The 12,623-nt window shown below is 40.8% G+C and overlaps 1 protein-coding gene across 5 annotated transcripts in view; it reads left to right on the top strand.

Annotated features, from left to right (window-relative positions):
* Positions 1 to 12,623, top strand: part of SLC4A8 (solute carrier family 4 member 8) — an 86,617-nt gene that overhangs the window by 41,650 nt on the left and 32,344 nt on the right. For all 5 annotated transcript variants that reach the window (XM_074270356.1, XM_074270355.1, XM_074270357.1 and 2 more), the window contains exons 11-13: positions 4,271 to 4,371; positions 9,927 to 10,101; positions 11,474 to 11,607. In XM_074270356.1, the coding sequence (XP_074126457.1) occupies positions 4,271 to 4,371; positions 9,927 to 10,101; positions 11,474 to 11,607 (410 nt within the window). The remainder of the gene's footprint in view (positions 1 to 4,270; positions 4,372 to 9,926; positions 10,102 to 11,473; positions 11,608 to 12,623) is intronic.

The raw sequence follows: 12,623 nt of genomic DNA, 5'->3' as shown, positions 1-12,623 counted from the left end.
AGTCTGGGAATGCTTATGGCCTCTCCTCTGAATAAGATTTTTAAGTTCACAAAATAAAATAAATAGGATTACAAGGGAAATAATTTATATTGAAATAAAAATATATTTTTCTCCTTCCAAGTTTACAAAAACCCTGAAACCTATCCCAGATTAAAAACCCCTGATTGAGGAAGTGACATGGAATATTTCTCAAAATATTAAAATAAGAAGTCTACAATCCATATAATTAGTCAATCAACAAGTATGGGACAAGCACTGTGTTAAAAACATGACAAAAAGGAAACTCCTTGCCCTCAAGGAGTTTATGTCTTACATATGACTACTTAAGACTTTTTATATAATCTATTATAAGTACACGTGTATTTAAAATTTTTTTTAAAAAACAAGTTAATTTGTGGTGGTAGTGGGAGAGGTATCAATAGTTGGTGGAATCAAGAAAAGTTTTGTGAAAGGTGGTGCGTGAGATGTGCTTTGTGGAAAAAGCAAAAGCCAGAGACTCTGAGTAGCAGAGGTGAAGAGGTTGCTCATTCCAGGCTGCTTTCTTGTGTCTGTTTTCCCTTCTAATAATGTGCTGAGAATTCATTTCCTCCTGGAAATCTTCCCAGATTGAAGACATCCAACTGGGATAATAACCTGTGGGAGCCAGGGCAAGTCAGTTAACTTCTTTCAGTCTATTTCCTAATCTGTAAAATGAGGATAATAGTACCTACCTCATGGAGTTTTTGTGAGGATCATATGTGTGTATGTGTGTGTGTGTGTGTGTGTGTGTGTCCATATTTGTCTCTCTCTATTAAGCTGTATTTCCTTTCTTCCTGGGATTTTGAATGAAACTAAGTCTAAGAGGCAGAGATGAGTAGGAACTCCTTTCTAGGCATGGGAGACAAGCAATATAAAGGCATGGAAAAGGAACGTGACATGGTGTATGGATGCCAGGAGACAAGGAAAGGACTAATGGGGGATACTTGGAAAGGCAGGATCCTGTTGGTCTCTGGGCAGCTTTGTATACACATCAAACAGAAGAGTTGATATTTGACCCTAGAAGTGATGGGGAAGTAGCAGAGATTGCTGTGTGGAAGAGCAGTAGTCTGGTCAAATCTATTCTTTAGCAAACTCCTTTTAGCTGCTGACTAGAGGATAGATTGGAATGAAGGGAGGCTCATGTCAGGGAGATGTAATAGGAGGCCATTTTAGAAACCTGGTGAGAGGTCTGAAGTAATAGGATGATGGTTGTATGAGGGGAGGAAAGGAGATGTATATATGAGGTATTTTGAAGAAGTAGATTTGTCACCTGACTGGTTGAGTGAAATAGATAAGAGTGAGAAGTCAAGAATAATTCAAAAATTGAATATCTTATTGACTGGAAGCTTAGTGTTGTTCTCAACAGAAATAAAGATAATTCAAAATAGGGATGGGTTTTGTCGGGGGAGTGAATGGAAGACAAATAGAATTTTGGACATATCAAACTTGAGATGCCCATAGGACATTTAGTTCAAAATGTCCAAAAGCCAATTGGTGTTGTAAGACTGGTGAGAGAGAGAGACAGAGAGAGAGAGAGAGAGAGAGAGAGAGAGAGAGAGAGAGAGAGAGAGAGAGAGAGAGAGAGAAGGAGAGAGAGAGAGAGAGAGAGAGAGAGAGAGACAGAGAGACAGAGAGAGAGAGAGAGACAGAGAAAGACACACAGAGTCAGAGATAAGTTAGAGACAACTTGTACAGTTTATGAACTTATCTTTCTGCGCTTCTCTTCTTCAGTCATCCCCCCTTCTCCTCTTAGACTGAGAAATTTAGCGCGCTGTAACCATATAGTCAATTGAACATGGCAAAAACAGCATTCTTGTGTTTGGAAGCCTTTGTTCGCCATTAGGCCTCTCTTAAAGTTTGTACGCCCAGATCTTCTGAAAACCACTTACTCCCAGAAGGAGCTGGGTCGGGCCCAAGTCTCAGGATCACAGCCTACAACCCTAGAGCTCAGCAGTCAGCAGAAGTCCCAGTCTGCCAGTCTCTGAACTCTTCTCCACTCTCAGGCAGCCCTGACAGCTAATTTTTGACAACCACACTCCCTGCTGCTCTGTCCCACTTCAAAGGCTGCTCCCCTTGTCTGCACAACAGTCAACTTCTAACTCTTGGGGGCAGTGGAAAGAAGAAGTAATTAATGAAAAACATTTGTGATGAATATGTTCCAGGCAGAAGAGGCAACCAAGACTGGATGCCAGCCTCCAGACCTCATCTTGGATCCAGCCCACTGGCCACAGAGACTCCCAGGGAGGGGGCAAGGGCCCTCATATTCTCCTTAGTACTGGGATCATTAAGAAAAAACAACCCTCCCATTTTGTTACCACTTTTTCCCTTCTCCCTCATTATCATTGCTCCAGGCCTAGAAAAAAATAAGAAATTTAAACTTAGAGGAAAGGTGTGGGCAAAGTTACACAGATTACTCCTTGGAGAACAGGATTGCTGTGGGTTGGGGGGGGTTTGCTTGGTGGGACTGGTTAGATACCATTTGAAAGTGGGAGGGCACAAGGCCTCACAACATGGTGAGTGGAAGGAAGGGATCATATGTGACAGATGTTGTGGAAGTAGAAACACTAAGATTTGACAGATGATTGAATATATTGAAAGAAATTGGTATAGAACCCAGGAACCTTTGCTTTGGATCTGAGACGGGAAGAGAAAAGTAGGGGAAGAGATGTCAAAGCAAGAGAGAATGGGGATATGGTGTGAAGGAGAGGGGGACACAGTAGAGCTCACTACCTCTCTGAACGTAGACCCTTCCTACTTAAGGAGAGCATCCTCAGGAGCACTAGAAAGGGCTCCATATCACCCAAATCTAGAATTCTGCTTTGCCACATAGTGCTCTCCATGACTGCTGGTTTTTTGAGCTTATGCCAGCAATTTAGGGTCCAAGAACTCTCTTCTCAGGCCACATGGGGGAGAATACAAGTAACTGCAATGTGGGCTGTGCCCCAAGGAGGCCATTAGTGGAGCTCAGTGGGGAGGCCATGGGGATGATTTTTCCTGGCCCAGGACCTTATGTTTCTAGTTCTGCTATTCTTCATTCTGTCTCAGCTCTTAAAGACCCTCTCCGACAAGGGAGTGGGAGGGTAGGTGGAGGGTAGAGGAGAAGGGACTGCTGGTTCTTCAACTGACTCTTCCTCGTCCTTGTCCTCCTCTTCTTTTTCCTCTTCCTCTTCCTCCTCCTCTTCTTTTTTTAATAGTCCAAGCACAAAGAACTGGTTCTGAACTTGCAGTAGTCTGAGCCACCTAGTTTATCACCACACAATCCATAATAACCCAAGCTAATCAGATCCCCTCCAGTTACGACAGTTAAGAACATAATCTATCCTCAGAGAGATATTATAGGGTATAATCCAATAGATTTCTCCTTAGTCTCTCAAAAAGTTGTCAATGGGCATATCCCTGACTTACTTGAGAAGAGTGAATGAAAGTGCAAAGAAAATAGTCACTACCCTATAAGCTCAACAAATTGTTTAGGGAACTCCTCTAAAAAACCCCTTACATGTAGATTATTTTTTTTATGATTCATGTTGTTATTAATATTTTGCTTTATTTTATTTTTTTTACTAAAGCTTTTTATTTTTCAATTTCAATTTCATCATCTGAAAATTGTCTGTACATATCCTTTGACCATTTATCAATTGGAGAATGGCTTGATTTCTTACAAATTTGAGTCAGAGCTCTATATATTTTAGAAATGAGGCCTTTATCAGAACCTTTGAATGTAAAAATGTTTTCCCAGTTTAATGTTTTCCTTCTAATCTTGTTTGCCTTAGTTTTGTTTGTACAAAACCTTTTTAACTTAATATAATCAACATTATCTATTTTGTGTTATCTATTGTGTTTTTGTTTTTGGCTGAGGCAATTGGAGTTAAGTGACTTGCCCAGGGTCACAGAGCTAGGAAGCGTTAAGTATCTTGAGGCTAGATTTGAACTCAGGGCTGACTTCAGGGCTAGTGCTCTATCCACTTCACCACCTCGCTTCTCCAGGTAAATCTGAGGTTAGCCTTTTCTTCCCACCAAGCACAGTATACTCTTCTTACTATCTAGACTGCATGAAAAATCTTTTTTTATATCCATTTAAATAAAAAAAAAAACAAGACAGCAAGTAAACAGTTATGGATTTTTGTCCAAGAAGGGATTTTTAGATTCTCAAGATTATTTTAAGCTAACTTCATCATTTTTCTTCTCTATTAGCATGGATAATTAAGAACTGACCTTATTAGCAAAAAAGAAATTCATTATATTTTGTAATTAGGAAAAAAGGAAGATGCCTGGAGTTCCAAATGGAAATATTTGTCATGTTGAACCAGAGCAACATGGTGGCCATAGCGGTCCTGAACTTCAACGTACAGGCAGGTAAGTTCTGCAAAGTTTCCAGGTTGCTGTTACTCACAAGAGAAGAAGCTCTTTTTAAAAAAGGAAATATTTCTTTTCCTTTAATGTTTTTTATGGGGGTGTCTTTACATACTTGAAATGATTTTTGAAGGGGTACTGGTGTCTTAAGAGTGTTGTGAACACATCAATAATGTTATTTTGGACTGTTAGAATTCTTACTGACCTTAGGTATAAAAGAATCCATATGGAAGAATTAGGTTTCTGAACCCTGCCTTTCTTCCTTTTGTGGACGACAAGTTGTGATAGTATCATTGTTATATTTCTTAATAGAGACTTAATAGTCTATAGACTTAATATAACTAGGAATGGACAGTAGTTGCAAAGATGAACAATTTTAAAGAGCTTTTGGTCTCAACACAGATATGAAGAATATACACATGTACAGTATGCAGGTATGAAGAGTATATACATGTACAGTAGTTTGTGCTGAAAAAGATGCCAAAGAAATATATAGTCTTAAAATCTCAGAGCTGGAGTAGGCTGTAAGGGTCTTCCTAAGCCACTTTTCTTTTTGATTCTAGGCAGGCTGGCAGTCAGATTAATCCAGGGACACATTTTTTCTTCAGAATGGCCAGAAAAGTATTCTTCAAATCTCTTTTGCTAACATTCTTTTGACCAATTGTCCAAACCTGGAAGTTCTGACTGATGTGTCCAATTTAATTCTCTCCCATGATAGGGACCTATTCTTTTTTCTTCTTTCCTCAGTGGAAATAAAAAGGTCCTGCTTTTCATGTATATTATGTTCTTAGGCTCCAGAGAAAATCTTTCTCCCTAATAGCTTTTTAAATCCTTGAAGAGCTGTTTGGTTTATCTTTGTATCTATCTCAGTACAATATATAAAGGCATTTAATTTAGATGAAATTGAAAAAAAAGGGAAATTTACCTTCTTAAAAATTTTGGATGGATAGCACGGATAGCAAATCATGTTGTTTTATCTTTTACCAGTATGCTTGGCTAATTTGAGTTGATAAGGACAAATCCTTGGGTAGGATGGGATCATTATTAAATAATTTCTGCCCCTTTTGCTGTTTTAGAGAGAGGGCACCTAAGAGATGATCTCTCTAATGGGAGACTGGGTTCAAATTTGAGCCTTAGTGGAAGGAGAAGACGGACAAGGGAGGAGAATGGCTGGATCTGGCTAATGAACTGCTCCAGGGAGGAAAATTAGGACTGTCGCCTGTTTATTTTGTATTATAGTAGAAACAACAGTGGATTCAGTCGGAAGACTTGGGTTCAAAGGCCAGTTCTGCTACTTGAGTCAGTTTGGGAAAGTCACTTCAGAAAACTCTTGGGTTTCCATTTCCTCATATGTAAACTGGTTCAGAGTGAGGAGTCGGGTTGATCTGAAAGGTCTCTTCTAGTTCTAGAGTCTGTAATGTTTGAGAAGTCAGTGTGGTACAGAGGAATAATATCAGCTTGGGAGACAGAGGACCTAGGCTCACACCCCACACTGCTGGTCACCATCTGTGGGACGCTGGGCAGAATGAGAGGGTTGTAGTCCTTCCAACTCTAGAACTATTTCTTCTGATATCCTCTCTTGATGGTAAAGGAGCTGAGACGGTGAGAGGAGACCTGGACTTGTCCTGGAATCAGGAAGATGCTTTTCCCTCCAGTAGGAAGGCAGAGAGAAAATGGAACATCCCAGGGGGGTGTGACCCCATCCCCATCCTTCTGGTCCCCAAAGAGGCAGTAAGCCTTCTTCCCCAGAGTGTATGTAGTGCAGAGGAAATAAAAGCTGTAAGGTTTGGGGTCAAACAGTGCTTTGCCCCTGAAAACTTAGTGAAACAATGATTTTGAAAGACAGTGAAATTTAATGAATTGTTACATTTAGATTTTGGCAATACTTTTATTCTTTTATCAGCAAAGTAGTTAGCAAGAATAATTAGCTAAACTACTAAGTTCCTCTTGGGCACATCTCCGCTCCCCACAATTTCTACCCTAGATGAACTTTTTCTTTTGGCAGCAGTTTTGTGATGTCGTAGGACCTTTCTCTCCCTATATTGGGGGAAGGGAGGGAGGAGAGTAAGTATTTTTTCCACATGTCAGAATCCAGGTTTTCCTCCAATCCCTTATTTATTTAATACCTATCCCTCCAGACTAGAATCCCATTCAAGGAGATTGGCTTAGTGGGGAGTCTGTATAGGGGCCACACCTTAAGTGGAAATTTTTATCTAAAATTCCTGACTTTTTTTTCCCTTCCCTATCTCGGCTCTACTAACTCTTTGCACCATTAGTACAAGCTTGTCATTTCTTTTCATACATATTCAGTTCTTTGAAACGCATGGAAACCTAATGGAATACCAGGAGAGGAGACAGAGAGGCAGGCAGGAGTATGCAGTTAACAGGTAGTGTCCCTGTTTAGGTGCATAAGTATTATGGTTGGAGGGGAGGTGGGGAAGGAGTCCTGATAAAAGGAGAAATCTATGAAATCGTTGTCACCCAAAAAAGGTGGATGGGAAGTCTTTGGGACATGATCTTCTCTTAAGTTGAGAAGTCATTTGTCTTGAGTGGGATCCCTGGGGTACAGGCAAGGATACATTCTAAGGCCTATGGTCATGGATCGATCATAGGTTTTTGGTTGATGTATTATGGTAGAATACCAGATTTGGGGCTTCTGTTCTAAAATTGTGGGCTAGACATATGCCAAGTATTGGACTTGGGAAGAATATGATATGTGCTAGTGTTAAGTATTTATTGAGTTGTTTTAGAAACAAAAAAAGGGTTAATCAGAAGCTTAGTTCTGCTCTCCAGAGGTGCCTTTTGGTGCCCTCCCAAAAGAAAATGACAGAAGAAGGGCCTCTATTCAGTCAAGAATTGTCAAGTTCATTTGAGAATTTGGGGGACCAATAGATTGGATCCTTATAGTAGAGTGAAGCTAAGAATTAAAAAATGAGATTGAAAGTGAAAAACATACCCACACACCAAATTCCATGTTGTCATGGACAGGTCCATCATGTTCCTAATCACTAAGCTCAGTGTCTGATCTCCTTTCTCCCAAACTTAAATATATTTTAAGTGTCAATATTGGGTAATTATGGTGCTGAAAGGAAAGGTTATCCCTGATCTTTTCCATATTATTTTTGGCAAAGGACTTTTCGAAACTTAACTATTCACTGCAATCACTTTGCATCCTATTGCATGAAAGTGCAAATTTAATGCCATTTCCCCTAACTTCAGAAAGTGTGGACACTCAGAATTAAGATATCCCCCAGAAGGTTTGATAGGAAAGGAATGGAGCCCTTGCTATATCACACCCGAAACAGGTGAAGATCTAAGCTTAGGACTTCCCTTCTCAGTGTGTACCCTTTATACCTTTTTCTGAAGGAAGGAGACCTATTACTAACACCTTATGTTACTCTAGTTCCATTATATGACCTTGGGACCGAATGGAATGTTCAGAATGGAATCAGAGCCAACTCCCTGAGCTAGCTCATAACGCTGTAGACATCTTAGTGGACCACTAAAGGTTCAGGGCAGAGAGCTCTGGGGGGATATCTCTAAAGCCCTCTCTAGAGGACATGGGAGGATCCCATGAGGATCCCAGATCGACTGCCCTGAGCAGCTTCATATCTTAGGTGGCAGAGGAACTCCCCTCAGACAGGTCTCATCCAAAGCAGTCTGTGTGACTGGCTGAGGCCCGAGGAAGGGTCTAATGGCTCTGTGGTGTGAGTTCTCCCGGGTCTGTGACTTGAGTTAGTCACCTTACTCCTCGGAGCCTAGAAAGAAGCAGAACAGCTCCCCTGACATTTTTAGATATCACGTTTCCATGGGCAGTGGAGGCAGCTCCAAGGGGAAGAGCAGCATTGACAGTGGTGTGTGTGTGGGTGGGGGGGCAGTTCTGCTTTGTTTTGGCAGTGGGGATGTGAGGGAGGCAGCAGGGCAGGATCAGGGGGAAGACTGGCCATGGAGTGGAGAACAGGAGTCTCCCATCCTGTGGCTTTGCCCCTTAGGTTAGCCAGGCAACTCATTTAGCCTCATTAAGCCCCCTTTTCCTTGTAAAATGAGAAGAGGATACTTTCAGAACCTACTTCCCATGGGGGGTTGTGAGGACTAGAGGATGGACTCTCAATTCAGTTCCAAGTACATCTGAATGTGACCCAGACACACTCAGGAGCCTTTGACCTCGGGTTTTAAACTTTTTTTTTTTAAACTAGCATTGATTAGCTGGGCTCCTGTGTGTTCCCAGAGTTACTGCCCATCAGCTAATTATCCCTCAAGGATGGTGGGCACCATGGCTGCTTGATAGGCTGTATAGGCTCTCAAGAACTAATTGTTAAATTTTTATACCATGAAAATCAGCAAACACTGCAGTTTGAGGCTTGATTGATTGGTTTGGATGATTGTCTAGACTTTAGAAAGTGATGGGGAAAATGTTAATAATGTAGATTAAATTTAAAAGCTTTTCTTGTTATTCCTAAGAGCTGATTGTTAAACATTTACCATTGTACCCCTGGTTGAGCAGTATGGTTCATATAGGTGCTTTGTCTAAAGCAATGGATTATTTTGGGAAACTTTTCTGGCTTGAAGCCCTTTAGTCAAGGGACTGTTCTAGGTTCTGAAGTGCCAAGTGTGAAGGAAAGAGAAAGGGAAGAGAATTTGCATGCATTAATCAGCAATCACTGTGCTAAGCACTTTATAAATTTTATCTCATTCACTCTGGGAAATAGGTGTTGTTATTTCTCCCATTTTACAGATGAGAAGACTGAGGTAAATGGGGTCAGTGATTTGTCCAAGGTGTAGGATCTAAGGTTAAATCAGAACTCAGGCCTTCCTGATTTCAGGCTTGATTCTCTCTCCATTGCATCACAAGTTGTGGCAAAAGAACTGTCTGGCTTTTCATCTCTAGAGACTAAATTGATTATTCACCTTGGGGACAGGCCATGGCCTAAATGAAGTTCTTAGGGGAGGTAAAGGAGAAGATGGGGCCTGTTGTGGGGCTGTGACTCAGCATCCCCATTCCAGAAGGATATCTAGGAGGAGAGCACCTGGGCAGTAGCTTGGGGGGCAGGGAGGCAGCCAGGCCCTGAAGCTTCCATGTGGATGGATATGTGGAACTGGCTGGGCCTCCTGGCTGCTCTCATCTCTCCATCACCAGCTCTTTTCGGCCATATCTTTATGACCTTTCAAGTTCTTATTACAGCTTATTAAATAAACTTTAGCTTTCTTTGTGCACATACTTAGTCCTTATGGATTATTGGGATGTTCACACACACATTTTGGAATTGTGAGGTATAGTTTAAATTTTTCACTTGTAAGCTGATGCTTGCTTCTTGTAGATTGTTAATCAGCCTCAGGATAGCCATTAAACATGAATGAAAGTCATGTCCTTGGCTGCTGGTAGAAGATGCGGGCCCAGAAGCAACATCTTGCTTTGGGAATCAAAAATACCATGATGGGAACCTAACTCTTAGCACATCAGAAGTAGTTTCAGATTTGTGCTACTCAAATATTGTCTTATGGAAGTGGGAATATGGGGAATCTTTGTTTAAAAAAGGCTGTCTCTTCTGTTTCTGCAGGCTTTTTGGGGGTTTGGTGCTGGATATAAAGCGAAAGGCCCCCTGGTACTGGAGTGACTATCGTGATGCTTTGAGTTTACAATGTCTGGCCTCTTTTCTGTTCCTGTATTGTGCCTGCATGTCACCCGTGATCACTTTTGGGGGATTGCTTGGAGAAGCAACTGAGGGACGAATAGTAAGAGCTTTTATCAACTATAATGGCCATGATAATGTTAAAGAATATGATGGTGGCAGTTTTTTTGTTTGGTACAGAAAACCTTGAGATTTGGGACTGGGAAATGTGGTTCTTGCCTTAACTTTGCCAGTTAATTATTTGGCAAGTCAAAATCTCTCTGAATTTCATTTTCTTCTGTATAAAAAGTAACAACAATCTCAGGCCTTCCAGGAAAGTAGGAGATTAAAAGAAGATAATCAATATGAAAGTAACTTGCAGATAATAGAGACATAGAAATATAACCCTAACACTAAAATGTATGGTTTCAATTATCCACAACAAATTGTTAATTCCTAGTTTTTTTCTGACCCTTTTGCACCAACTTCTCATGTAGTTGATATATTTTTAGAGGGTGTAATTTATTTTTGTTAGCTTAGCCAAATGCAATTAAAAAGGAAAAGCTGTTGTCAGAACAGAAATGCTGTGGAAAATGCCTATCCGATATTCCAGTGATAAATCAAAGTGATTTGGAAATTATTTGCTGCTTTGTATCTTTTATGCCTTGGAGCATCATAGAGAACAGAGTGCTTAGCCTGGAATAAAATCTGGCCTCAGATGCTTACTAGTTGTATGTCCCTGGGCAAGACATTTAATCCTGTCTGCCTCATTTTCCTCATCTGTAAAATGATTTGGAAAAGGAAATGGCAAACTACTCTGGCATAATTTGCCAAGAAATTCCCAAATGGGATTCCAAGGAATCAGATATTAATGAAAACAACAATATCTTATTCCCTTCTATTCATATATATTCAACAAGAGTTTATTTTATTAATATTATTATTATCCCCAGTTAAGATTTGTATAATTTGTTTAGGACTGACATTTATCTTCAGCAATAGGTCTTTCTTTCTTTCTTTTTTTTTGCTCATTGAATTGCCACAATGTCCCAACAACTTAATAAACAGCAATATTGCCTAATGTAAGAATGAATATTGTGTTTTTTAAATAGCAATTTCAAAAGATATTTGTATACTTTGATTGCATGATACCTCATGAAGACTCCTAGGATAAACTTGTGTCACCTTAAATTAGATTTTCAGATGGTTAACTCTGCCTGACAGCCCAAAGCAAGGACAATAGCATTGCGATACACATTTTTTTTTAAAAGAGTATTGAAATAAGCCATTGCTTAGGCAAGGACAGAGAGATGGGCACCTGAATTATTAAAGGGAGATAATTTTATGCAAGGAAGTATCAGAGAGTTTATACACATTACTTTTGCAAGCAAATGACTTTTAAGACACATAGAAAGTTTATGTAAGTAGAGCAGATAGAGTAAGAGTGCCATTTATTGATCTGCTGTGGAATGAGTGATGAATTTTGTTCCTTGCAGAGTGCAATTGAATCTTTATTTGGAGCCTCGATGACTGGAATAGCCTATTCCCTGTTTGCCGGACAGGCCCTCACCATCCTGGGGAGCACGGGGCCAGTGCTCGTCTTTGAAAAGATTCTGTTTAAGTTCTGCAAGTAAGACTTAAATTCGCAGAAAACCCTGACCCATGTGGTTTGGGGACTAGGCCACATTTGAAGGACTTGGGGAAAAAAAAGATGAGGAAGTTGGGGTCAGCTCTTGGAACTTCGGATTAGAATGAGGGGAGGGCTGGGCCTGCAGCCGAAGGAGGGATGGCCTTCCTCCTGCTGGGTGCCTCTAGACAGAAGGCCCATGTTGAGCAGCTATCCTGTCTCCTTAGGGGACCTGACCATGTTCCTCAGTGACTTGTTCCACTGAACTCCAAGTCAGAGTTTTGGGAGCCCTAGCTTTGTCACTGTGCACCTAGCAGGCCCAGGAAAACCCATTCCCAACTTAGGCACTTATTGGCTGTTTGACCTTAAGCAAGCCACTTCATATTTTGAGCTTCTTGTTTCCTCACCTGTAAAACATTGTATGTGAAATGCTGCAGAAACCCTGCATCACTTGTTAAGTGAGAAGTAGTAATAAGAATGGGGCTGCTGGCATCTCCCTTCATCACCAGAAACCTAAAAATGCCACATACAAGATGGCTATTTTAATCATTAAGAAATTCTCTCTGTCTCTACCCTAAGTCCCTTTAGTTGATCACTGGACTTCTGTGTATTTTTGCCAAGCCCAGACAGACAATTCATTCCCATCAGACTGTGATAGTGCTGTCAGTGAGGTCTTTCTCCCTATCTCCTCCCATCCTATGCATACTTTAGCTTCTTTGTGTCAGTGGTGGTCAAGTAAAGGTCCTCCACCTCTTCCTGAAGCAGGCTAGCTGTCCTTTTCCTTATATTTCAATATCACCATATAATAAAGTAGGAGGGAGAGGCCATGTGATGAAGTTAGGGTCCAGAAGAGCAGTGTGCCATCCTGCATCTGCAACATGGGCAAATCCCTTCAGTCTCGGTGCTTTACTATCCAACTCCTGGAGACTCAGCATTACAAAGGAGTAGGTGATCTGGCTTGGGAGAAGGAGCTTTCTCAGCAGGACTTCACTGCATCAGTGAAGATTAGAACCTTCCCT

The sequence above is a fragment of the Sminthopsis crassicaudata genome, chromosome 5 (assembly GCF_048593235.1).
Source record: "Sminthopsis crassicaudata isolate SCR6 chromosome 5, ASM4859323v1, whole genome shotgun sequence".
NCBI lineage: Eukaryota > Metazoa > Chordata > Mammalia > Dasyuromorphia > Dasyuridae > Sminthopsis > Sminthopsis crassicaudata.
Note: the sequence above shows the minus strand (reverse complement) of the source record. Positions and strands in the feature narration are given on the sequence as shown.